Source organism: Mustelus asterias, chromosome 24 (assembly GCF_964213995.1).
Source record: "Mustelus asterias chromosome 24, sMusAst1.hap1.1, whole genome shotgun sequence".
Classification (NCBI taxonomy): domain Eukaryota; kingdom Metazoa; phylum Chordata; class Chondrichthyes; order Carcharhiniformes; family Triakidae; genus Mustelus; species Mustelus asterias.
Window position 1 is genome coordinate 38905219 of NC_135824.1, and position 27401 is coordinate 38932619.

Below are 27401 nucleotides of genomic sequence, written 5' to 3' on the forward strand. Positions count from 1 at the left end.
ACTATTAAACAGACCCCACGGTTCCTCCATTGCCCTATTCTCTATGACACAGAACCCGTACCGTCACTCTGCCCAGTTGCTCAGACTGACCAAGCCGCTGTCGAGAATATTCCCGCCTGTTTGCGGCGCGCTCCGAGGAAGGCGCATGCGCAGGTTTGACCTCTTTTTAGGGGCATGCGCAGGTTTGAAAACATGGCGGGCTCCGGAGCCTGAAGTGCCCCGAGAGATCGAAGCGCAGCAGGTGTTTGCGCATGCGCCCCGTGGGTTCGGATGCTGCTGTGGAATGCGCATGCGCACAGGGGAGTCGAGGCCGTGCGCATGCGTCTAGGGGAGTCGAGGCCGCACGCAGACGCCGAGGGGAGTCGAGGCCGTACGCATGCGCCCAGGGGAGTCGAGGCCGTACGCATGCGCCCTGAGAGACAGAGGCACTGCCGTGGAGTGCGCATGCGCCCAGGGGAGTCGAGGCCGTACGCATGCGCCCAGGGGAGTCGAGGCCGGACGCATGCGCCCTGAGAGACAGAGGCACTGCCGTGGCGTGCGCATGCGCCCCCGGGGTCGAGGCGCTGCCTGGCTCCCTCGGCCTGAGATGGCTCCGCAGCAACAAGTTCCCCAGGAAATTGCGTACCTGGTTTCTGGGGCCTGTTCAGCCCCGACTCGCACACTGGCAGCAGGTAGGGCGCCGGGGATAACTGGAACAGGCTGCCACACCGACCGGCGCTCCCGGCAAGCGGACGTCTGTTAATCCGGGGCACGGCGAGGCCTGGGAGACCCCCCCCCCCGCTCAGGATGTGGAGACGGAGCGATGAGGGGGAGAAGGGAGGCCGAGGGAGAGCCGCAGCCAGGTAAGTGTGCCCGGGGGGAGAGGGCACCGGGCACCGCATGGGGGCAGCCCGGCACCCGTTTCAGTGAACCTGTCATAACCGGGACCCCCCCCTCCTCACTGCCCCCCCATCACTGCCCCCCCCCCATCACTGCCCCCCCCATCACTGCCCCCCCCATCACTGCCCCCCCATCACTGCCCCCCCATCATTGCCCCCCCCATCACTGCCCCCCCCATCACTGCCCCCCCATCACTGCCCCCCCATCACTGCCCCCCCATCACTGCCCCCCCCATCACTGCCCCCCCCCATCACTGCCCCCCCCCATCACTGCCCCCCCCCATCACTGCCCCCCCCATCACTGCCCCCCCCATCACTGCCCCCCCCCATCACTGCCCCCCCCATCACTGCCCCCCCCATCACTGCCCCCCCCATCACTGCCCCCCCCATCACTGCCCCCCCATCACTGCCCATCACTGCCCCCCCATCACTGCCCCCCCCATCACTGCCCCCCCCATCACTGCCCCCCCCATCACTGCCCCCCCCATCACTGCCCCCCCCATCACTGCCCCCCCCATCACTGCCCCCCCATCACTGCCCCCCCATCACTGCCCCCCCATCACTGCCCCCCCATCACTGCCCCCCCATCACTGCCCCCCCATCACTGCCCCCCCATCACTGCCCCCCCATCACTGCCCCCCCATCACTGCCCCCCCATCACTGCCCCCCCATCACTGCCCCCCCATCACTGCCCCCCCATCACTGCCCCCCCATCACTGCCCCCCCATCACTGCCCCCCCATCACTGCCCCCCCATCACTGCCCCCCCCATCACTGCCCCCCCCATCACTGCCCCCCCCATCACTGCCCCCCCCATCACTGCCCCCCCCATCACTGCCCCCCCCCATCACTGCCCCCCCCCATCACTGCCCCCCCCATCACTGCCCCCCCCATCACTGCCCCCCCCATCACTGCCCCCCCCCATCACTGCCCCCCCCCATCACTGCCCCCCCCCATCACTGCCCCCCCCCATCACTGCCCCCCCCCCATCACTGCCCCCCCCATCACTGCCCCCCCCATCACTGCCCCCCCCCCATCGCTGCCCCCCCCCATCGCTGCCCCCCCCATCGCTGCCCCCCCCATCGCTGCCCCCCCATCGCTGCCCCCCCATCGCTGCCCCCCCATCGCTGCCCCCCCATCGCTGCCCCCCCATCGCTGCCCCCCCATCGCTGCCCCCCCATCGCTGCCCCCCCATCGCTGCCTCCCCATCGCTGCCCCCCCATCGCTGCCCCCCCATCGCTGCCCCCCCATCGCTGCCCCCCCATCGCTGCCCCCCCATCGCTGCCCCCCCATCGCTGCCCCCCCATCGCTGCCCCCCATCGCTGCCCCCCCATCGCTGCCCCCCCATCGCAGCCCCCCCATCGCTGCCCCCCCATCGCTGCCCCCCATCGCTGCCCCCCCATCGCTGCCCCCCCATCGCTGCCCCCCCATCGCTGCCCCCCCATCGCTGCCCCCCCATCGCTGCCCCCCATCGCTGCCCCCCCATCGCTGCCCCCCCATCGCTGCCCCCGCTGCCCCCCCATCGCTGCCCCATCGTGGCCCCCATCGCTGCCCCCCCATCGCTGCCCCCCCATCGCTGCCCCCCCATCGCTGCCCCCCATCGCTGCCCCCCCATCGCTGCCCCCCCATCGCTGCCCCCCCATCGCTGCCCCCCCATCGCTGCCCCCCCATCGCTGCCCCCCCATCGCTGCCCCCCCATCGCTGCCCCCCCATCGCTGCCCCCCATCGCTGCCCCCCCCATCGCTGCCCCCCATCTCTGCCCCCCATCGCTGCCCCCCATCGCTGCCCCCCATCGCTGCCCCCCCCCATCGCTGCCCCCCCCCATCGCTGCCCCCCCCTATCGCTGCCCCCCCATCGCTGCCCCCCCCCATCGCTGCCCCCCCCCATCGCTGCCCCCCCCCATCGCTGCCCCCCCCCATCGCTGCCCCCCCCCATCGCTGCCCCCCCCCATCGCTGCCCCCCCCCATCGCTGCCCCCCCCATCGCTGCCCCCCCATCGCTGCCCCCCCATCGCTGCCCCCCCATCGCTGCCCCCCCATCGCTGCCCCCCCATCGCTGCCCCCCCATCGCTGCCCCCCCATCGCTGCCCCCCCATCGCTGCCCCCCCATCGCTGCCCCCCCATCGCTGCCCCCCCCATCGCTGCCCCCCCCATCGCTGCCCCCCATCTCTGCCCCCCATCGCTGCCCCCCATCGCTGCCCCCCATCGCTGCCCCCCCCCATCGCTGCCCCCCCCCATCGCTGCCCCCCCCTATCGCTGCCCCCCCATCGCTGCCCCCCCCCATCGCTGCCCCCCCCCATCGCTGCCCCCCCCCATCGCTGCCCCCCCCCATCGCTGCCCCCCCCCATCGCTGCCCCCCCCCATCGCTGCCCCCCCCCATCGCTGCCCCCCCCCATCGCTGCCCCCCCCATCGCTGCCCCCCCCCCATCGCTGCCCCCCCCCATCGCTGCCCCCCCCCATCGCTGCCCCCCCCCATCGCTGCCCCCCCCATCGCTGCCCCCCCCCATCGCTGCCCCCCCCCATCGCTGCCCCCCCCCATCGCTGCCCCCCCCCATCGCTGCCCCCCCCCATCGCTGCCCCCCCCCATCGCTGCCCCCCCCCATCGCTGCCCCCCCCCATCGCTGCCCCCCCCCATCGCTGCCCCCCCCCATCGCTGCCCCCCCCCATCGCTGCCCCCCCCCATCGCTGCCCCCCCCCATCGCTGCCCCCCCCCATCGCTGCCCCCCCCCATCGCTGCCCCCCCCATCGCTGCCCCCCCCATCGCTGCCCCCCCCCATCGCTGCCCCCCCCCATCGCTGCCCCCCCCATCGCTGCCCCCCCCCATCGCTGCCCCCCCCCATCGCTGCCCCCCCCATCGCTGCCCCCCCCCATCGCTGCCCCCCCCCATCGCTGCCCCCCCCCATCGCTGCCCCCCCCATCGCTGCCCCCCCCCATCGCTGCCCCCCCCCATCGCTGCCCCCCCCCATCGCTGCCCCCCCCCATCGCTGCCCCCCCCATCGCTGCCCCCCCCCATCGCTGCCCCCCCCATCGCTGCCCCCCCCCATCGCTGCCCCCCCCCATCGCTGCCCCCCCCCATCGCTGCCCCCCCCCCATCGCTGCCCCCCCCCATCGCTGCCCCCCCCCATCGCTGCCCCCCCCATCGCTGCCCCCCCCATCGCTGCCCCCCCCCATCGCTGCCCCCCCCATCGCTGCCCCCCCCCATCGCTGCCCCCCCCCATCGCTGCCCCCCCCCATCGCTGCCCCCCCCATCGCTGCCCCCCCCCATCGCTGCCCCCCCCCCATCGCTGCCCCCCCCCATCGCTGCCCCCCCCCATCGCTGCCCCCCCCCATCGCTGCCCCCCCCCATCGCTGCCCCCCCCCATCGCTGCCCCCCCCCATCGCTGCCCCCCCCCATCGCTGCCCCCCCCCATCGCTGCCCCCCCCCATCGCTGCCCCCCCCCATCGCTGCCCCCCCCATCGCTGCCCCCCCATCCCTGCCCCCCCATCGCTGCCCCCCCATCGCTGCCCCCCCATCGCTGCCCCCCCATCGCTGCCCCCCCATCGCTGCCCCCCCATCGCTGCCCCCCATCGCTGCCCCCCCATCGCTGCCCCCCCATCGCTGCCCCCCCATCGCTGCCCCCCCATCGCTGCCCCCCCATCGCTGCCCCCCCATCGCTGCCCCCCCATCGCTGCCCCCCCATCGCTGCCCCCCCCATCGCTGCCCCCCCATCGCTGCCCCCCCATCGCTGCCCCCCCATCGCTGCCCCCCCATCGCTGCCCCCCCATCGCTGCCCCCCCATCGCTGCCCCCCCATCGCTGCCCCCCCATCGCTGCCCCCCCATCGCTGCCCCCCCATCGCTGCCCCCCCATCGCTGCCCCCCCATCGCTGCCCCCCCATCGCTGCCCCCCCATCGCTGCCCCCCCATCGCTGCCCCCCCATCGCTGCCCCCCCATCGCTGCCCCCCCATCGCTGCCCCCCCATCGCTGCCCCCCCATCGCTGCCCCCCCATCGCTGCCCCCCCATCGCTGCCCCCCCATCGCTGCCCCCCCATCGCTGCCCCCCCATCGCTGCCCCGCCCCCATCGCTGCCCCCCCATCGCTGCCCCCCCATCGCTGCCCCCCCATCGCTGCCCCCCCATCGCTGCCCCCCCATCGCTGCCCCCCCATCGCTGCCCCCCCATCGCTGCCCCCCCATCGCTGCCCCCCCATCGCTGCCCCCCCATCGCTGCCCCCCCATCGCTGCCCCCCCATCGCTGCCCCCCCATCGCTGCCCCCCCATCGCTGCCCCCCCATCGCTGCCCCCCCATCGCTGCCCCCCCATCGCTGCCCCCCCATCGCTGCCCCCCCATCGCTGCCCCCCCATCGCTGCCCCCCCATCGCTGCCCCCCCATCGCTGCCCCCCCATCGCTGCCCCCCCATCGCTGCCCCCCCATCGCTGCCCCCCCATCGCTGCCCCCCCATCGCTGCCCCCCCATCGCTGCCCCCCCATCGCTGCCCCCCCATCGCTGCCCCCCCATCGCTGCCCCCCCATCGCTGCCCCCCCATCGCTGCCCCCCCATCGCTGCCCCCCATCGCTGCCCCCCCATCGCTGCCCCCCCATCGCTGCCCCCCCATCGCTGCCCCCCCATCGCTGCCCCCCCATCGCTGCCCCCCCATCGCTGCCCCCCCATCGCTGCCCCCCCATCGCTGCCCCCCATCGCTGCCCCCCCATCGCTGCCCCCCATCGCTGCCCCCCCATCGCTGCCCCCCCATCGCTGCCCCCCCATCGCTGCCCCCCCATCGCTGCCCCCCCATCGCTGCCCCCCCATCGCTGCCCCCCCATCGCTGCCCCCCCATCGCTGCCCCCCCATCGCTGCCCCCCCATCGCTGCCCCCCCATCGCTGCCCCCCCATCGCTGCCCCCCCATCGCTGCCCCCCATCGCTGCCCCCCCATCGCTGCCCCCCCATCGCTGCCCCCCCATCGCTGCCCCCCATCGCTGCCCCCCCATCGCTGCCCCCCCATCGCTGCCCCCCCATCGCTGCCCCCCCATCGCTGCCCCCCCATCGCTGCCCCCCCATCGCTGCCCCCCCATCGCTGCCCCCCATCGCGCCCCCCCATCGCTGCCCCCCCATCGCTGCCCCCCCATCGCTGCCCCCCCATCGCTGCCCCCCATCGCTGCCCCCCCATCGCTGCCCCCCATCGCTGCCCCCCCATCGCTGCCCCCCCATCGCTGCCCCCCCATCGCTGCCCCCCCATCGCTGCCCCCCCATCGCTGCCCCCCCATCGCTGCCCCCCCATCGCTGCCCCCCCATCGCTGCCCCCCCATCGCTGCCCCCCCATCGCTGCCCCCCATCGCTGCCCCCCCATCGCTGCCCCCCCATCGCTGCCCCCCCATCGCTGCCCCCCCATCGCTGCCCCCCCATCGCTGCCCCCCCATCGCTGCCCCCCCATCGCTGCCCCCCCATCGCTGCCCCCCCATCGCTGCCCCCCCATCGCTGCCCCCCCATCGCTGCCCCCCCATCGCTGCCCCCCCATCGCTGCCCCCCCATCGCTGCCCCCCCATCGCTGCCCCCCCATCGCTGCCCCCCCATCGCTGCCCCCCCATCGCTGCCCCCCCATCGCTGCCCCCCCATCGCTGCCCCCCCATCGCTGCCCCCCCATCGCTGCCCCCCCATCGCTGCCCCCCATCGCTGCCCCCCCATCGCTGCCCCCCCATCGCTGCCCCCCCATCGCTGCCCCCCCATCGCTGCCCCCCCATCGCTGCCCCCCCATCGCTGCCCCCCCATCGCTGCCCCCCCATCGCTGCCCCCCCATCGCTGCCCCCCCATCGCTGCCCCCCCATCGCTGCCCCCCCATCGCTGCCCCCCCATCGCTGCCCCCCCATCGCTGCCCCCCCATCGCTGCCCCCCCATCGCTGCCCCCCCATCGCTGCCCCCCCATCGCTGCCCCCCCATCGCTGCCCCCCCATCGCTGCCCCCCCATCGCTGCCCCCCCATCGCTGCCCCCCCATCGCTGCCCCCCCATCGCTGCCCCCCCATCGCTGCCCCCCCATCGCTGCCCCCCCATCGCTGCCCCCCCCCACTCGCGCCCCCCCACTCGCGCCCCCCCCACTCGCGCCCCCCCCCACTCGCGCCCCCCCCCCACTCGCGCCCCCCCCCACTCGCGCCCCCCCCCCACTCGCGCCCCCCCCCCACTCGCGCCCCCCCCCCTCGCCCCCCCCCCACTCGCGCCCCCCCCCACTCGCGCCCCCCCCACTCGCGCCCCCCCCCACTCGCGCCCCCCCCCCACTCGCGCCCCCCCCACTCGCGCCCCCCCCCACTCGCGCCCCCCCCCACTCGCGCCCCACCCCCCCCCCCCACTCGCGCCCCCCCCCCACTCGCGCCCCCCCCACTCGCGCCCCCCCCACTCGCGCCCCCCCCCACTCGCGCCCCCCCCACTCGCGCCCCCCCCCACTCGCGCCCCCCCCCACTCGCGCCCCCCCCACTCGCGCCCCCCCACTCGCGCCCCCCCCACTCGCGCCCCCCCCCCACTCGCGCCCCCCCCCCACTCGCCCCCCCCTCGCCCCCCACTCGCGCCCCCCCCCCACTCGCGCCCCCCCCCACTCGCGCCCCCCCCCCACTCGCGCCCCCCCTCTTGGCTCTCTCTTCTCCCCCCCCCGTTGTCTCCCCCCCCTCCCCCCCCCCCCCCCCCCCCCCCCGTCTCTTCTCCCCCCATCCCGTCCCGTTCGCGCTCCCTCCCCCTCCCTACCCGTCTCTTCATAGAAACCATACAGTGCAGGAAGAGGCCATTCGGCCCATCGAGTCTGCACCGTCCACAATCCCACCCAGGCCCTACCCCCATATCCCTACAGATTTACCCACGAATCCCTCTAACCTCGGCATCTCAGGAGAATGTGCAAACTCCACACAGACAGTAGCCCAGGTCACTGGAGCTGTGAAGCAGCAGTGCTAACCACTGTGCTACCGTGCCGCCCTTCTCCACCCCACCCCCCGTCGGCTTCCCCCCACCCCCACGTCGGCTTCCCCCCCACACCCCCCGTCCTCTTCCCCCCCACACCCCCCGTCCTCTTCCCCCCCACACCCCCCGTCCTCTTCCCCCCCACACCCCCCGTCCTCTTCCCCCCCACACCCCCCGTCCTCTTCCCCCCCACACCCCCCGTCCTCTTCCCCCCCACACCCCCCGTCCTCTTCCCCCCCACATCCCCCGTCCTCTTCCCCCCCACACCCCCCGTCCTCTTCCCCCCCACACCCCCCGTCCTCTTCCCCCCCACACCCCCCGTCCTCTTCCCCCCCACACCCCCCGTCCTCTTCCCCCCCGCACCCCCCGTCCTCTTCCCCCCGCACCCCCCGTCCTCTTCCCCCCCGCACCCCCCGTCCTCTTCCCCCCCGCACCCCCCGTCCTCTTCCCCCCCGCACCCCCCGTCCTCTTCCCCCCGCACCCCCCGTCCTCTTCCCCCCCGCACCCCCCGTCCTCTTCCCCCCCGCACCCCCCGTCCTCTTCCCCCCCGCACCCCCCGTCCTCTTCCCCCCGCACCCCCCGTCCTCTTCCCCCCCGCACCCCCCGTCCTCTTCCCCCCCGCACCCCCGGTCCTCTTCCCCCCCGCACCCCCGGTCCTCTTCCCCCCCGCACCCCCGGTCCTCTTCCCCCCCGCACCCCCCGTCCTCTTCCCCCCGCACCCCCCGTCCTCTTCCCCCCCGCACCCCCCGTCCTCTTCCCCCCCGCACCCCCCGTCCTCTTCCCCCCGCACCCCCCGTCCTCTTCCCCCCCGCACCCCCCGTCCTCTTCCCCCCCGCACCCCCCGTCCTCTTCCCCCCCGCACCCCCCGTCCTCTTCCCCCCCGCACCCCCCGTCCTCTTCCCCCCCCGCACCCCCGTCCTCTTCCCCCCCGCACCCCCCGTCCTCTTCCCCCCCGCACCCCCCGTCCTCTTCCCCCCCGCACCCCCGTCCTCTTCCCCCCCGCACCCCCCGTCCTCTTCCCCCCCGCACCCCCCGTCCTCTTCCCCCCCGCACCCCCCGTCCTCTTCCCCCCCGCACCCCCCGTCCTCTTCCCCCCCGCACCCCCCGTCCTCTTCCCCCCGCACCCCCCGTCCTCTTCCCCCCCGCACCCCCCGTCCTCTTCCCCCCCGCACCCCCCGTCCTCTTCCCCCCCGCACCCCCCGTCCTCTTCCCCCCCGCACCCCCCGTCCTCTTCCCCCCCGCACCCCCCGTCCTCTTCCCCCCCACACCCCCCGTCCTCTTCCCCCCCGCACCCCCCGTCCTCTTCCCCCCCGCACCCCCGTCCTCTTCCCCCCCGCACCCCCCGTCCTCTTCCCCCCCGCACCCCCCGTCCTCTTCCCCCCCGCACCCCCCGTCCTCTTCCCCCCCGCACCCCCCGTCCTCTTCCCCCCCGCACCCCCCGTCCTCTTCCCCCCCGCACCCCCCGTCCTCTTCCCCCCGCACCCCCCGTCCTCTTCCCCCCCGCACCCCCCGTCCTCTTCCCCCCCGCACCCCCCGTCCTCTTCCCCCCCGCACCCCCCGTCCTCTTTCCCCCCCGCACCCCCCGTCCTCTTTCCCCCCGCACCCCCCGTCCTCTTTCCCCCCCGCACCCCCCGTCCTCTTCCCCCCCGCACCCCCCGTCCTCTTCCCCCCCGCACCCCCCGTCCTCTTCCCCCCCGCCCCCCCCCGTCCTCTTCCCCCCCGCCCCCCCCGTCCTCTTCCCCCCCGCCCCCCCCGTCCTCTTCCCCCCCGCCCCCCCCGTCCTCTTCCCCCCCGCCCCCCCCCGTCCTCTTCCCCCCCGCACCCCCCGTCGGCTTCCCCCCACCCCCCGTCTCGCCTATCCCCCCCCCCCACCCCCCGTCTCGCCTATCCCCCCCCCCCACCCCCCCATCTCGCGTCTCCCCCCCCCACCCGTCTCTTTCTCTTCCTCCCCCCACCGCCTATATCTCGCTGTTCCTCCCCCCCCACCCCCCCAACACCTCTCTCTCCCTCCACCCCCCCCCCCCCCCAATACCTCTCTCTCCCTTCACCCCCCCCCCCCCAATACCTCTCTCTCCCTCCACACCCCATCTCTCTGTCAGGTTTGATGTGAGATTGGGTCCCCTGGGCCTCTAGAACAACAGGAAGGAATCAAAGTTTAAGTGGGCTGAAGAGATTGGATACAGACATGTTGTTTCCTCAGGCTGGTGGGTGTCTGGAACGAAGGCTCACAGTCTCAGGGCATCGGCTGTGCCATTTTGGACTGAGATGGGGAGAACTTTCTTCACTGAGGTGATGAACTGTGGAATTCTCTGCCACAGAAGGCTGCGGAGGCAAAATCATTGAATATATTTTAGACAGAAATAAATGGATTTCTCGACTCTAAAGTCGTGGAGGGAGAGAGTAGAATTGCGATAGATGATCAGGCACGATCATATTGAATGGCGGAGCCGGCTTCAGGTCTGAATGGTCTACTCTTGCTCCTATTTTCTATATTCTACATTTCTATGTTATGAATTTGAGTTCCAAGAGTAGTATTGATGTCCTGGGATCTGATGCCCAGAATTGAATGTAGTAACCCATATGGGCTCACACCAAGGCCCTGTAAAAGTACTGCCTAAAAGGACAAATGATTTTTTTCTTTTTTTCTTTCATGAGATTATAGAATCCGACAGTGCAGAAGGAGGTCATTCAGCCCATCGAGTCTGCACTGACCTCAATCCCACCCAGGTCCTATCCCCATAACCACACGTATTTACCCTAGCTCACCCCCTCTGACACTAAGGGGCAATTTAGCATGGCCAATCAACCTAACCCGCACATCTTTAGACTGTGGGAGGAAACCTACGCAGACACGGGGAGAATGTGCAAACTCCACACAGATAGTGAGCCAAGCTGGGATTCCAACTCGGGTCCCTAGCTCTGTGAATCAGCAGTGCTAACCACTGTGCCACCTTGCCGCCCTGTTGTGGCTGTCGCTGATGTCTAATTGACATTGAACTGAAGGACTTGCTCAGAGGGGCTTTCAAAGGCCACAATGCTGTGAGCTTGGAGTCACATGTAGGCCACACCAGGTATGAGTGGCAGATTTCCTTCCCTAAAGGACATTAGTGAACCAGATGGGATTTTAAAACAAAAAATCAATAATTGTGTCATGGTCGCTGTTACTTAGACTAGGTACTTGGTACCCTGAGGAACTCCTGCAGTGATGTCCTGGAACTGAGATGAGCAACCTCCAACCACCACAATCATCTTCCTTTGTGCTCGGTATGACTCTAACCAGCAGAGCATTTCCCCCTTGATTCCCATTGACTCCATTTTTGCTAGGGTTCCTTGATGCCACACTCGGGTCAAATGCTGCTTTGATGTCAAGGACATTCATTCTCACCTCTGACATAAGAACATAAGAAATAGGAGCAGGAGTAGGCCATCTAGCCCCTCGAGCCTGCCCCGCCATTCAATAAGATCATGGCTGATCTGACGTGGATCAGTACCACTTACCCGCCTGATCCCCATAACCCTTAATTCCCTTACCGATCAGGAATCCATCCATCCGCGCTTTAAACATATTCAGCGAGGTAGCCTCCACCACCTCAGTGGGCAGAGAATTCCAGAGATTCACCACCCTCTGGGAGAAGAAGTTCCTCCTCAACTCTGTCTTAAACCGACCCCCCTTTATTTTGAGGCTGTGTCCTCTAGTTTTAACTTCCTTACTAAGTGGAAAGAATCTCTCCGCCTCCACCCTATCCAGCCCCTGCATTATCTTATAAGTCTCCATAAGATCCCCCCTCATCCTTCTAAACTCCAACGAGTACAAACCCAATCTCCTCAGCCTCTCCTCATAATCCAAACCCCTCATCTCCGGTATCAACCTGGTGAACCTTCTCTGCACTCCCTCCAATGCCAATATATCCTTCCTCATATAAGGGGACCAATACTGCACACAGTATTCCAGCTGCGGCCTCACCAATGCCCTGTACAGGTGCATCAAGACTTCCCTGCTTTTATATTCTATCCCCTTCGCAATATAGGCCAACATCCCATTTGCCTTCTTGATCACCTGTTGTACCTGCAGACTGGGCTTTTGCGTCTCATGCACAAGGACCCCCAGGTCCCTTTGCACGGTAGCATGTTTTAATTTGTTTCCATTGAGATAGTAATCCCATTTGTTATTATTTCCTCCAAAGTGTATAACCTCGCATTTCTCAACGTTATACTCCATTTGCCATATCCTCGCCCACTCACTCAGCCTGTCCAAATCTCTCTGCAGATCTTCTCCGTCCTCCACACGATTCACTTTTCCACTTATCTTTGTGTCGTCTGCAAACTTCGTTACCCTACACTCCGTCCCCTCCTCCAGATCATCTATATAAATGGTAAACAGTTGCGGCCCGAGTACCGATCCCTGCGGCACGCCACTAGTTACCTTCCTCCAACCGGAAAAACACCCATTTATTCCGACTCTTTGCTTCCTGTCGGATAGCCAGTCCCCAATCCACTTTAACACACTACCCCCAACTCCGTGTGCCCTAATCCTCTTCAGCAGCCTTTTATGGGGCACCTTATCAAACGCCTTTTGGAAATCCAAAAACACCGCATCCACCGGTTCTCCTCCATCAACCGCCCTAGTCACATCTTTATAAAAATCCAACATGTTTGTCAAGCACGACTTTCCCCTGACACTCAGCTCTCTTGTCTCAGTTTGAACCAAAGCCGTAATGAGGTCAGGAGCTCAGTCACTCTGACAGAGTCCAACCTGGGCATCAGTGTGTTAGGGTCCCAGACCAGAACCCCAAGTTAAATTAGGATGCCAGACTAGACCCCAAGAATTTGTCTTTTTGGTGTAAATGTGAGGATAGAATGATTTGCTCCAAGAGTAAGGGCAGCACGGTAGCACAGTGGTTGGGGCAGCACGGTGGTTAGCACTGCTGCTTCACAGCTCCAGGGTCCCGGGTTCGATTCCCGGCTCAGGTCACTGTCTGTGTGGAGTTTACACATTCTCCTCGTGTCTGCGTGGGTTTCCTCCGGGTGCTCTGGTTTCCTCCCACAGTCCAAAGATGTGCGGGTTCGGTTGATTGGCCAGGTTAAAAATTGTCCCTTAGAGTCCTGAGATGCGTAGGTTAGAGGGATTAGCGGGTAAATATGTGGGGGTAGGGCCTGGGTGGGATTGTGGTCGGTGCAGACTCGATGGGCCGAATGGCCTCCTTCTGCACTGTAGGGTTTCTATGATTCTATGAGTAAGTCCATTGCCAAATTAGGGATCTCTTATAGTGAAACAAACTTTATTTAATAACACAGTTTAAATATAATACTTAAAAATTGGAGCAACTTATCTATTAACAATTGAACAGTATTTAAAAGTGAAAAGGAAACAACTTTAATTTCTAACTTATTGCTGTTTCAGTTCCAAATAAGTAACATTCCTCTTAAAGACTTCAATGTCTCTAGACATAGTTAGCAACTATAAATATACTTGCTATCATGAGTGTGTACACTCTTGAAGCTTTGAGAGAAAATGAGTTTCAGAACAGCTTGCAGAAGCTTCTGTCTTCAAACGATTCCCAGTTAGAACTAACTCCTTTCTGCTACAGTTCCAGCTCTGCATGTAAAATCATCACATGACCCTATCAATCACTCACAAATCCCAGGGGAAATTAAGTAAACAAAAGTCCCTTGACTCTTAACTCATTGCAAGGCTAAAATGAACAATTATCCTGCTCTACCAGCATGTGAGTTACATTCCAAACAGACATACCAACTACCTGTAGAATGAAACTGAATTTTTAAACATTCCCCATAAACATTAAAAAATGTAGATTACATATATATCATTGCACCACTATCATCACAAGTGAGCAGGTTATTGCTAAACAAGTGTCACTTGATAGTACTGTTGATGACTATTTTCATCACTTTACTGATGATCAAGAGTAGACTGATGGCTTGATTTTCCAGTTTCTTGTGTACAGGACATACCCGGACAATTTTTCATTTGCCGTGTAATTACCAGTGTTGCAGCTGTACTGGAAAGGCTTGGTTAAGGGTGTGGCAGGTTCTGCAGCACATCTTCAATACTATTGCTGGAATATTGTCAGTGTTCACAGCCTTTGCTGTATCCAATGCCTTCAGCCATTTCTTGATTCACCCATTCGTGGAATGAATTAAATTCGGTGAAAACTGGCATATGTGATGATAGGAATGTCCAGAGAAGGCGAAGATAGACCCTCCACTCAACATTTCTGGCTGAAAGTTGTTGTGAATGCTTCAGCCTTATCTTTTGCACTGATGTGCTGGGCTCCTCCATCATTGAGAATATTTGTGGAGCCAGGTCCTCCTCCAGTGAATTGTTTCAATTATTCACCACTATTCGAGTCATATAGCCCATTGAGTCTGCACTGACAATATCTACTAGTAAAGGCGCGCTAATCCCATTTTCCTGCACTTGTCCCATATCCTTGAATTTTATGATATTTCAAGTGCTCATCCAAATATTTTTTAAAGGTTGTAAGGTTTCTGGCCTTAACTACCTTGATGTGGAGATGCCGGCGTTGGACTGGGGTAAACACAGTAAGAAGTTTAACAACACCAGGTTAAAGTCCAACAGGTTTATTTGGTAGCAAAAGCCACACAAGCTTTCGAGGCTCTAAGCCCCTTCTTCAGGTGAGTGGGAACACAATATTACAGTCAGGAGGGAGTTGCCCTGAAAGTCCTCAATATCGACTCCAGCCCCCATGAAGTCAAACATGATTCCCACTCACCTGAAGAAGGGGCTTAGAGCCTCGAAAGCTTGTGTGGCTTTTGCTACCAAATAAACCTGTTGGACTTTAACCTGGTGTTGTTAAACTTCTTACTTAACTACCTTCCCAGGCAGTGCATTTCAGATTCCCACCGCCCTCTGAGTGAAAAGTTTTTTTCTCAAATCCCCTGCCCCTTACCTTAAAACTAAGCCCACTCGCAATTGACCCCTCAGCTAAGGGAAACCGTTGCTTCCTATTCATGGCTGGATGTGGCAGGAATGCAGGGCTTAGATGTGATTGTTGGTTGTGGGATCATTAGCTCTGTTTGTTACTTGGTGCTTCTTCTGTTGCATGCAAGTAACCAACCCTGTGTTGTCACCACATTTTTAGATATGCCCAGTGCTGTCATTGGCTTGCCTTCCTGCACTCTTCATTGAACCTTGGTTGACCCCTTGGCTTGATTTTTTTTTAAACAGCTCAGTTTTATTTATAAATTAACATACATAAATAGCCATGATTGACAATTGTATCTCGTCTGTTACAAATCACAGCTCCAGTGTTTGTTATTAAAAACTAAGTTTTGAGACAAAAGACTGGAAAATCTACATTAAATTTCAGTGTTAGGATTTTTATATAAATGGGTGCACAGTTGCATTGAGATGCTATCTTTCTGAAAGACATGCTGATGGTAATGGTAGGGTGGGGCTTTGCTGCACCATGATGTTGCAGATTGTGGTTCAGTAAAATTCCACTGCTCCTGATGGCCCAGAGCACCTTGTGGATGTCCAGTCTTGAGTTGCTAGATCTGTTAAAAGTCTAACCTATTTAGCATGGTAGTAGTGCCATATAACACAATGTAGGGTATTCTCAGTGTGAAGACAGGACCTTTGTCTCTGCATAGATTGTGCTGTGGTCACTCCTACTGATACTGTCATGGACAGATGCATCTGCAACAGATAGATTAGTGATGATGAGGTCAAGTATGTTTTTTCCTCTTGTTCATCATTTGCTGCAGGCCTAGTCTAGCAGCTGTGTCCCTTGGGTCACGGTGAACAGTGGTGCTACCGAGCCACTCTTGGTAATGGCATTGACATTGAAGTCTCAGCCAGAGTACATTCTTGCCACTCTCAGTGCTTCCTCCAAGTGGTGTTCAACTGAGGGTAGATGGGTGGCCTTGCATGGTAATCAGTGAGAGGTTTCCTTGCCCATGTTTGACTTCATGGGGGCTGGAGTCGATATTGAGGACTTTCAGGGCAACTCCCTCCTGACTGTAATATTGTGTTGCCACCTCTGTTGTGTCTGGCCTGTTGCTGGGGCAGGATTTACCCAAGATGGTCAGGTACAGTTCCATGAGTACTGGTGCTACCGAGCCACTCTTAACTAGCCTGTGAGATAGCTTTCCCAATTGATGTTAGTAAGGAGGACTTTGCAGGGTTGACAGGGCTGGGTTCGCTGTTGTCATTTCTGGTGCCTAGGTCAATGCTGTCCAGTTTCATTCCTTTTTATTGACTGAGTGACTTGCTGGAGTCAACCACATCGCTGTGGGTCTGGAGTCGCATACAGGCCAGACAAGGTAAGGACAGCAGATTTCCTTCCCTCAAGGACATCCCTGAAGCAGGCAGTGGTTTCATAGTCATTATTAAGCTCTTAATTCCAGGTTGTTCTTGAATCCAAATTCTGCCACCTGCCATGGTGGGATTTGAACCCAGGATCTCTGGATTACGAGTCCAGTGACTATACCACTACACCGCTGCCTCTGTTCTCAAAGAGATGTCTAGTTATTTCCTACTTTTAACTTTTAAAATCTTCAAATAGTTATCCAGTTTCATCCATTATTGTGGCACTTGCTTCTACCAGTTGAGAAGGTGGTGGAAAGCCTCAGCCTTGAACCAATGCAGTCCATCTGGTATAGGCACACCATCGTGCTGTTAGGAAATGATTTCCGGAATTTTACCCAGTGACAGTGGAGAAATGATGAGCTATTTCTCCAAGTCAGGATGATGTGTGGGTTGGAGGGGAACTTTGCAGTTGGTGATCCCATATTTTGACTTTGTCCTTCCATGTGGCAAAGGTCTCAGGTTTGGAAGGTGTAGTCAATGGAGACTTGGCAAATTGCAGTGGTGCCTGTATGTGGTGTACACTGCTGCTGTGTTGATGGTGGAGGAAGTGATTAGTTGAGGTGGTGGATGGGATGCCAATCAATTGCACTGCTCTATCCTGAATGGTGTTTAGCTCCATGTGTTGTTAGAGCCGCATTCATCTCGGCAAGTGGAGAATATTCCATTACACTTGTGATTTGCGCCTTGTAGATGGTGGACATTGGATAAGGGGCGGCACAGTGGTTAGCACTGCTGCTTCACAGCTCCAGGGACCTGGGTTTGATTCCTAGCTTGGGTCACTGTCTGTGTGGAGTTTGCACATTCTCCCCGTGTCTGTGTGGGCTTCCTCCGGGTGCTCCGGTTTCCTCCCACACTCCAAAGATGTGCAGGTTAGGTTGATTGGCCAAGGTAAAATTGCCCCTTAGTGTCCTGGGATAGAGGAATTAGTGGGGAAATGTATGGGGTTATGGGGATAGGGCCTAGGTGGGATTGTTGTCGGTGCAGACTCGACGGGCCGAATGGCCTCCTCCTGTACTGTAGGGTTTCTATGATTTCTAAGTTTTGGTGAGTCAGGAGATGAGTTATTCACTGCAGAATTCCCAGTCTCTGACCTGCTTTTAAAGCCACAGTATTTATATGGCTAGTCCAGTTCAGTTTCTGGTCAACGGTAACACTGAGGATGTTGGTAGTGAGGAATTCAGCAATGGTGATACGATTGAAAGTGCAGGAGAGATGGTTAATACTTGGCACTTGTGTGGTGCGAATGTTATTTGTACTTCATCCATCCAAGGTATCCTGGAGGAAGGAAATCTGTCATCCTTACATTGCCTGGCCTTTATGTGCCTCCAGACCCACAGCAATACAGAAGTGAATTTGACAGATGGGAAAAGCAGGGCATTTGAGATGTCTAACGCCAATGATGTTTGCCAGGTTGAATTCATGAATCACATGTTCTTTGTGATCATTTAGATGGGAAATTGTTATATGTGTTAATTCTGTTCATTTAAAATTTTAATTACAAATTGAGGGTAGTTTGGAAGAGAGGCATTAAATTGACTGCCTTCAAGTTGATATCTCTAAGCTGGGAGGGAGGATATGTACAAACTGTGCTTGAAGTTTGATTTGAACTGTTCTCCAGCAGAGGGTGTGACGAATGTATGAAAGTATTTTTTTAAAAAGAGGGCAGTATTAGCAGATCCTTTAGTTTCATCATGTCTCTTGTTGAGAATTCATAGTACGAATCAAGCCCATTATTAAGCAAGCAGATATTTGCAAACAGATGTTCAACAGAGTATATTCCATTTATTGACAGATTTGCTAAACTTAGCGCCAGGTTTCCTCAATTGCCAATTCTATTGGAGTATCTAATTTTTATAAAATGAATTGGAGATTGTTATTACGCCGAACTAATTTGTGAATTCTTGTTAAAGTTTGATGAAGGTGTAGAACATTGACCTCATGCATCTATTGTGACAACGTGACTCACTAGCATGTTCCATCATCACTGTAGAAGAAACCCGGAACTGCAGCAAGAACTGCAAATCCAAAATGCTGTTGCAGCTGGTGATGTTCATACAGTGCGCAAGATGCTGGAACAAGGCTATTCTCCTAATGGTCGTGATGCTAACGGATGGACTCTGCTCCATTTCTCTGCAGCTAGAGGCAAAGAAAGATGTGTTCGAGTATTTTTAGAGCACGGAGGTAAGTGAAGGCAATGCCTCAAATCTGACTCTTTTGTTTATTTGCAATTGCTTGTTTTTCTGATGAGCAAAACTCATGGGCTGGAATTCTCCTACCTTGCCCATGGCTGGGATTATTTGGTTCTGCTGCTGTGAATGGAGGTTTGGCTGAGCACCAAACTCTCCGTTCTCGCTGGCAGTGGTAGTGGGTTGTACAGGACCACGGAATTCCGACCATAATCTTTTGTGACTGAAAGCATGTTTGTTGGTGTAGTCCAGTCACCTTTTTATAGATTAAGGATGATGGGACAAGACATGTTAAGAGATATGGAAATAAAGGGATTGCGCATTGTAGTGTTTCTAAACTAGGTAACTAATCAGGGGATGTAAAATCATGTAAATAGTCCAGATGTTTTTTAATATCCAGATTCTTTACCATGGGATCATGGTAGCAATTGAAGTACTAATTTAGTCAGAATGAATTAATTGTTTATGGTCCTGACCATATTTCAAATTCTGCATGATTTGAAGATGTTACAAATTTTGAAATGAGCATTTTGTATCTATTACAATACATCTATGAACTAATTGAATGAGAAAGCTAGAGGTGCATTTTCCTCCAAGTATTGAATATAAAAATATTAATGGCCATTCTTCAATTAGGCATGCATCAGGATGGTAAGAGAGAGCCCCTAGTTCGTTTAGTGCTGGGAAAGCACATGCATTGCATGTACATTGGGGATGTCTTGAATGCAAAAGGAAGGTCTGAGAGGGGGTTCAATAGGGTGAAATTTGGAGAAACATTTGCCACTTGTATCTGAATACAGGATGGAAAGCATCAATCTATTATAGACAATTACCAAAAACAGACTTTTTCACTCAGAGTTGGTTGCACTGCCAACATGTGGACAGTTGAAGCAATGCATCGACACACTTGAGAGGTTGAAGCATAGAAGAAGAGAACCTGGGTGCAGAGTTTAAAGGGTTAAATGGCGGGTAAAGACTCATTTAAATGCCAGCACGAACCAGTTGGGCCAAATGGCCTGTTTAGTGACTCGATATCCTACATAAATAAGAAATTCCAAGTACTGACGTGTGGGACTACACTCAGTATGTCACTCGCTCTGATACTACATCTCTCATTAGTACCACATTTTCTTTGCACCCTGCCTCCAAATCACATTCTCGACTTGGTTCCCACATGTTAGTTGTATTACTGGTTTTTCTATTGGGACTTGTGTGTTGTCATAAATTACAGTGAGATCATGAACCAAACTAAGATGACATAAAATTCCAGTTATATCGAAGTCATCAACCAGTTCTGCTGGCTGAATAGCAAATCCCGTAGAAAAATGTCCATGATGAGCTGAAATTTCACACTGGTAACTCCAGATTAATTAAGTTTGTCAAAGTTTATCGCATGACTGTGTCAACCAATTGGAGAGGAGTTAGATCACACAAGTGCAAAATCATCAGAGCACTGTACAAGCCATTTTTGACATTGAGATCTCCCCGTGAAAGGACATGCAAAGTGTGAGATTATGGCTCAGCCTATAAGTGTTGTCAGTCAGAGAGAAGGTGAAGTTGTTGCAGCAAGTGGAAAACCAGAGCTGAAGGCATATATCGTATAGGAGTGGGCGTTCCCACCATTTTGAAACATAAAGCAAACATCTTGGAAAAGTTTGATAAGTGGGTATTTTCTCCAGTATAAAAGAGGATGGGAATTACTGAGTGTCCCAGTGTTGAAGAAACCCTGTAAACGTGGTTCAAGCCGAGAATGTTCCCATCTCATAGTCCAATCCGGCAGACAAAGAAACAGCCACATGGAGTTTACCCACAACAACAGAAGGCTGAACCACTTCAAGATCAGGCCCTGCATAGTTTTCCATGCAGTAAACAGAGTGTAGTAGTTGTGGTAGCAATAACACATGATCGTTTGTAAAATGGTCTCACCCACCCACCCACCAATAATGCACAATGAGACATTTTTAATGCGGGTGAAACCAGACTGTTTTACTGTCTTTTGCCAATCTGCTCTTTGATATTTCAAGATTAAACATGCAATGTTGCAAAGCAAAGAACATGTCACTGCAGTCGATGCCAACATGAATAAGGCCGAAAAGCTGTCGCTTCTTGTGATTGGAATGTTCTTTGTGAATGTAAAGACTCCACCTATGCAGTACAAGGCTAACAACATTTCCTGTATGACCTCCAGCATTTTTGAGGTGTAGATCAGGAAAGTGGACAAAATGTATCAATTTGTCATTGTTACAGGTAGCTACCCTGCATATCCTGACATTGGTGGCTTCAACAACATCAAGCTGATGGTTGTGGTCTTTGGAGGCAAGAACAAATTCCAGCCAATAGATCAGGGGATGATTAGGATCCTGAAAACCCACCATCAAGAGCAGCTGATCTCTCAGGTTATTGAGACCATTGATAAGAAGCAGCAGTATACTCCAGTTGTTACAGAGGCTATGTTCATGATGAAAAGGCATTGAAGATGGCGCTGGAAGCCACAGTTTCCAACTGCTTCTGCCACACTGGATTCAAACATGTTAGGACTGCACAAGATATTGATGATGAGGAGGAGCAGGGTAAATCCAAACAACCTGATGACGAGGCACTTTGCCCTCACCTGCAGGAGTTAGACATAGAAATTGCAGCAGAGACAATCATGGAAATGTGCATGGAGCTGGACAATGCTGTATGTTGCACAATGGAACTGACCGATGGTGCAGTTGTGGATGCAGTATGTTCTTGCACCCAGGAGGCCAATAACCCTCAAGAATCTGCATGCCCAGCCATCCACCTAGCCAGTGTCACAGAGGCAGTAGAGAAGCTCTGGGATTTCACACTGCAGCATGATAACACTGAAAGCAGGTTTGACTAGTGGTTGACTGTATCATGTATGTCCACAGATGGCATGGTAAGCAGAAAAAGATTGTGGATGTTTTCCAGGGTTAACTCCTGACATTTTTCAATGCAAAGCTCTGGCCTAAAGCTTCATACAAATTTGTAGGTGGATCCCCTGGAATTTGTCTCAATGGGACTTTACTGTCTATAATAACTTGCGTGATCTATTTGATCTCTAATGCTATAAAATTGAGTTCTGTCAAGTTTTTGACCTTGGTCTGCAATGGCGAATGCCATTTTCTGGAGGATTAACAAAAGAATTTGCACCTTTTTTGATTCAACAGTTACTGCCTGTTCACAGATTATTATTATTGGTGGTGGTGAAGTAGAAGTAGAAGCTGGGGCCCACGCTCCCTCCCACCCCGCTCTTTGGACTTTCCGCCCACCTCAGGGTACTCACCAGCCCGTCAGCTACTTCCTTTCTCTGGGATAATGTTCCAGAATCTTGGGCATCGTTTGTCTCCCCACAGCCTGCACCTCTGGTGTTGGTGATAGATGGCCCAAAGTACAGCGCACGGGGGTGGAGATTGCTGATGGCATAAAACTGAAAACGGCAACGCAAATAGGAACAACAGGCCTTTTAGGATGAACAATGTTGAAGAGCAATGACGTTCAGCTTAATGTGAGGACTTGCTGTATTTTAGGTGGGGATATATGCCTAATGTGGACTACAAATAGAAACCCCCAGAGATGCAGTTGTGTGTGGTTAGCCAGGAGAATTGTACACCCCTGCCCCCCACACACACACATACAATTAATTTTGTTTTCCCCTACATCTGCCTCAATACGTTCACACTACCCTAACTCTATATAGTATAAAGAACAAAGACCAGTACAGCACAGGAACAGGCCCTTAGGCCCTCCAAGCCTGCGCTGATCATGATGCCTGCCTAAACTAAAACCGTATGCACTTACGGAGTCCGTATCCTTCCATTCCCATCCTATTCATGTATTCATCTAGTTGCCCCTTCAATGCCGCTATCGTACCTGCTCCCACCACCTCCCCGGGCAGCGCGTTCCAGACATTCACCACCCTTTGTGTAAAAATCCTTGCCTCACACATCACTTCTAAACTTTTCCCCATGCACCTTAAACCTATGTCCCCTAGTACTTGACTTTTCTACCCTAGGAAAGAGCATCTGACTATCCATTCTGTCCATGCCACTCATGATCTTGTAAACCTCTATCAGGTCACCCCTCAACTGTGGTGGTGGATGGAAAATTTTCAGACTGGAGACCAGTTACCAGCGGTGTATCACAGGGATCAGTGCTGGGTCCTCTGCTATTTGTGATTTTTATCAATGACTTGGAGGAGGGGGCTGAAGGGTGGGTCAGTAAATTTGCTGATGACACCAAGATTGGTGGAGTAGTGGATGAGGTGGAGGGCTGTTGTAGGCTGCAAAGAGACATTGATAGGATGCAGAGCTGGGCCGAAAAATGGCAGATGGAGTTTAACACTGATAAGTGCGAGGTTATTCATTTTGGTAAGACAAATTTGAATGTGGATTACAGGGTCAACGGCAGGATTCTGAGGAATGTGGAGGAACAGAGAGATCTTAGGGTTCACATCCACAGATCTCTGAAGGTTGCCACTCAAATGGATAGAGTCATGAAGAAGGCCTATAGTGTGTTAACAGGGGTTGGAGTTTAAGAGCCATGGGGTTATGCTGCAACTGTACAGGACCTTGGTGAGACCACATTTGGAATATTGTGTGCAGTTCTGGTCACCTCACTATAAGAAGGATGTGGAAGCATTGGAGAGAGTGCAGAGGAGATTTACCAGGATGCTGCCTGGTTTTGAGGGTAGGTCTTATGAGGAAAGGTTGAGGGAGCTAGGGCTTTTCTTTTTAGAGCGGAGGAGGATGAGAGGCCACTTAATAGAGGTTTATAAGATGGTGAGGGGGATAGATAGAGTGGACGTTCAGAGACTATTTCCTCGGGTGAATGTAGCTGTTACTAGGGGGCATAACTATAAGGTTCATGGTGGGAGATATAGGAGGGATGTCCGAGGTAGGTTCTTTACTCAGAGAGTGGTTGGGGTGTGGAATGAACTGCCTGCTGTGATAGTGGAGTCGGACACTTTAGGAACTTTTAAGCGGTTATTGGATAGGCACATGGAGCACACCAGGATGATGGGGAGTGGGATAGCTTGATCTTGGTTTCGGACAAAGCTCGGCACAACATCGAGGGCCAAAGGGCCTGTATTGTGCTGTATTTTCTATGTTCAACCTCCGTCGTTCCAGTGAGAACAAGCCGAGTTTATCCAACCTCTCTTTATCTTTAGTTTTGTCCCTCCGTATTAAAGAAGTCTCTCTGTTAAGACGCTTGTTTATTTTTTTAAGATGTGGAGGTGCAGTGCTTCCTTTTTGTACCCATTGGGTCAAATATAGACACCAGACTATAAATTTCATTGTTAGTCAACCTATATAATAGAAATTACACTCTCCTACATCATTAATTGTTTTGTTCCTTCAGTCTGGAAACCTTGCTCCTGTTCGTAGTGCTCTGTAACTGGACCCAGCTCTTTGTAGCCCTTGTGAATGGAAAAGGAGCAAGTCACATTGAATTTACTGTGATATTGTGTAGTTTCCAGTCAGTTTGTCTCTGTCTAGTACTGATCACTGTGCAGTGCCCCTTGACTTGGAACTTTCTCTTGTTTGTTTTTACAACTCACTAGGTTGCAGTGTTAGTCATCAAAATCACTTCTAGACTTCGCTCTGAGAGTCAGGTCAGTCCATACTAAGTCTGGACAATGTGATGCCATACTTGATTTTAAAAAAAATATACTCAGACAATTTTTTAAAAATTCATTTGTGGGATATGGGCGTCGCTGGCTGGCCAGCATTTATTGCCCATCCCTAGTTGCCGTTATGAAGGTAGTGGTGATCTGCCTTCTTGAAACGCTGCAGCCCATGTGCTGTGGGCTGATCCACAATGTTAGAGAGGGAATGCCAGGAATTTGACCCAGCGACTGCGAAGGAACAGCGATATATTTCCAAGTCAGGAAGGTGAGTGGCTTGGAGGGGAACCTGTTGGTGGTGTTCCCACATATCTGCTGTCCTTGTCCTTCTAGGTGGAAGTAGTTGCGGGTTTGGAAGGTGCTGTCTAAGGATCTTGGTGAATTGCTGCACTGCATCTTGTAGATAGTACACACTGCTGCTACTGAGCGTCAGTGGTGGGGGGAGGGGATGTTTGTGGATGTGGTGCCAATCAAGCGGGGCTGCTTTGTCCTGGATGGTGTTAAGCTTCTTAGAATCATAGAATCATAGAAACCCTACAGTGCAGAAGGAGACCATTCGGCCCATCGAGTCTGCACCGACCACAATCCCACCCAGGCCCTACCCCCACATATTTTACCCACTAATCCCTCTAACCTACACATCTCAGGACTCTAAGGGGCAATTTTTAACCTGGCCAATCAACCTAACCCGCACATCTTTGGACTTGAGTGTTGTTGGAGCTGCAAAAGACAGTTCCTTGCCTTTAAAACTTGAGACCAATAACACATGCAGTATAGCTACTGTGTGCATAATAGTTTGAATTGCAAATAATTTGAATCATTGTGAAAGTGAAAATGTTATATTTTTGATTGACTTGACTTTCTAGTTTATCAACCAACCAATTATATTCTAAAAACATAGTCCATGTGACCTTAGTGTAGAATTGAGCTCAAGGTAGACTGTCACTAACCAATTAATACTTGCAGTCCTTCATGTTTTTAAAAAAATGTTTTAACTTGTATTTGGTATCTGTCTAGACAGAAATCCTGTCCAGTACCATCTTTAGTTAAGTGGAAGCCTCCGATTCTTGTGTTGATGTTGATCTGTACATAGCCCTCCCTGGAGATGTTACTTTCTAATTAGGGAAGTGGTCGTAGAGTCATAGAGGTTTACAGCATGGAAACAGGCCCTTTGGCCCAACTTGTCCATGCCGCCCTTTTTTACCACTAAGCTAGTCCCAATTGCCCGCATTTGGCCCATATCCCTCTATACCCATCTTACCCATGTAACTGTTTAAATGCTTTTTAAAAGACAAACTTGTACCTGCCTCTACTACTACCTCTGGCAGCTCGTTCCAGACACTCACCACCCTCTGTGTGGAAAAAATTGCCCCTCTGGACACTTTTGTATCTCTCTCCTCTCATCTTAAGCCTATGCCCTCTAGTTTTAGACTCCCCTACCGTTGGGAAGAGATATTGACTATCTAGCTGATCTATGCCCCTCATTATTTTATAGACCTCTATAGGATCATCCCTCAGCCTCCTATGTTCCAGGGCAAAAAGTCCCAGTCTATCCAACCTTTTATAACTCAAACCATCAAGTCCCGGTAGCATCCTAGTAAACTCTTTCTGCTCTCTTTCTAGTTTAATAACATCCTTCAATGTGTTTAGCCCCCACTATCCCCTGAACTCTTTATTACAGTTATTCAGAAATCTATCAATCTCTGCTTTCATCTTACTTAGTGATGAGCTTCCACAGCCCTCGCAGAGAATTCCAAAGATTCGCAACCCTCTGTGCAAAGAAATTTCTCCCCATCTCAGTCAACATCCCCAATGTTCTGTTTCCTGATGGTGATAGGCAACCCCTTTGTTATCTAGTTATTGTTGTTGAAGGCGATGGTGGATATTTTATGGCAATGCCACTGATTGACCGACCTGGATTTTGCAGAAGGCATTGCCTTGCTGGCTGAAGAATTGCATGTGCTCCAAGACATGACCACCGGTCTTGAGAGTTGTGGTGCCAAGGTTGGTCTATGCATCAACTGAAAAGAGTGGCACTGTTGCCCTGAGGGTGTTGAGGATTAACTATATGGTGCGGTATCAGAGTAAAAGGCAGGCTAGATGGAGTAGGGACAGTTAATCCTTTCCCTGATGGCCATTGATCAATTGTTGGCTGTTGGTGACAATCCAGCAAGTTTCATGGATGTTTTCTGATAGCAGCCTACAGATGATCAGATTTATTAAACTCAATTTTGCAGTTTGCAATGGTGCAGTTTGAATCCTTGACCGTTGGATTGGAATATTTTAATGACGAGGTTACAGTAGTTTTCAGAATCATGGATTTGTTCCAGTCATGTTCACAGATTATTATATTTGGCGGTAGTGGCATAGAAGGAGTTGGGGCCCACACTCCCTCCCACCCTCTCTGAGCAGTCCACTTGGTAGCATTCCTTCATCATCTCCCCATAACCCTGCACATTCTTCCTTTTCAGGTAACAGTCTAATTCCCTTTTGGGTGCCTTGATTGAACCTGCCTCCATTACACTCAGGCAGTGCATTCCAGACCTTAATCACTCAGTGTGATAAAAGTTTTGCCTCCCATCACCTTTGTTTCTTTTACCAATTACTTGAAATCTGTGCTCTTTTCTTGATCCTTTGACAGGTGGTGAAAGCTTCTCCCTTTCTATCCTGTTCAGACCCCTTATGATTTTGAACACCTCTATCACATTTCCTCTGGATGTTTTCTTTTCCATGGAAAACTGTCCCAATCCCTCCGATTTATCTTTGTAACTGAAGTTCCTCATCCCTGGAACCATTCTTGTGAATCTTTTCTGCACTCTCCCCAATGCCTTCATGTCCTTCCTAAAGTGTAGTACCCAGAACTGGATGCAATGTTCCAGCAGAAGCGCAACTACATGTTGAATAACCTCCTTGCTTTTGTACTTGATGCCCCTATTATTAAAGCTCAGCATACTGTATGCTTTATTAGAATCATAGAATCCCTACAGTGTGGAAGGAGGCCATTCAGCCCATTGAGCCTGCATCGGCAACTATCCCACCCAGGCCCCCTCCCTGTAACCCCACATGTTTACCCTGTTAGTCCCCCTGACACAAAGGGGCAATTTAGCATGGCCAATCAACCTAACCCGCACATCTTTGGAGTGTGGGAGGAAACTAGAGCATCCGGAGGAAACTCACGCAGACACGGAACAGCATGCAAATTCCATGCAGACAGTGATCCGAGGCTGGAATTGAACCTGGGTCCCTGGCGCTGTGAGGCAACGGTGCTAACCACTATGCCACTCTATCAACCTGTCTTGCCAACTTCAATGATTTATGTACATATACACCAAGGTCCCTCTGCTCCTGCACCCCATTGAGAATTGTATCTTATTTTATATTGTCCCTCTATGTTCTTCCTATCAAAATGAATCACTTCACATTTTCCTGATTGAACATCATC

The 27401-nt window shown here is 55.9% G+C and overlaps 1 protein-coding gene across 6 annotated transcripts in view; it reads left to right on the forward strand.

Annotated features, from left to right (window-relative positions):
* Positions 1 to 524: 524 nt before the first annotated feature.
* The window catches only part of asb7 (ankyrin repeat and SOCS box containing 7), a 62839-nt gene continuing 35962 nt past the window's right edge, over positions 525 to 27401 (forward strand). For 2 of the 6 annotated variants that reach the window (XM_078241580.1, XM_078241585.1), the window contains exons 1-2: positions 525 to 842; positions 18055 to 18325. In XM_078241580.1, coding sequence (XP_078097706.1) covers positions 18115 to 18325 — 211 coding nt within the window. In that variant the 5' untranslated portion in view covers positions 525 to 842; positions 18055 to 18114. Of the gene's footprint in view, positions 843 to 9953; positions 10249 to 10618; positions 10863 to 16225; positions 17555 to 18054; positions 18326 to 27401 lie in introns of those variants that run through there. The other 4 variants (XM_078241581.1, XM_078241584.1, XM_078241582.1 and 1 more) reach the window with 4 other exon arrangements.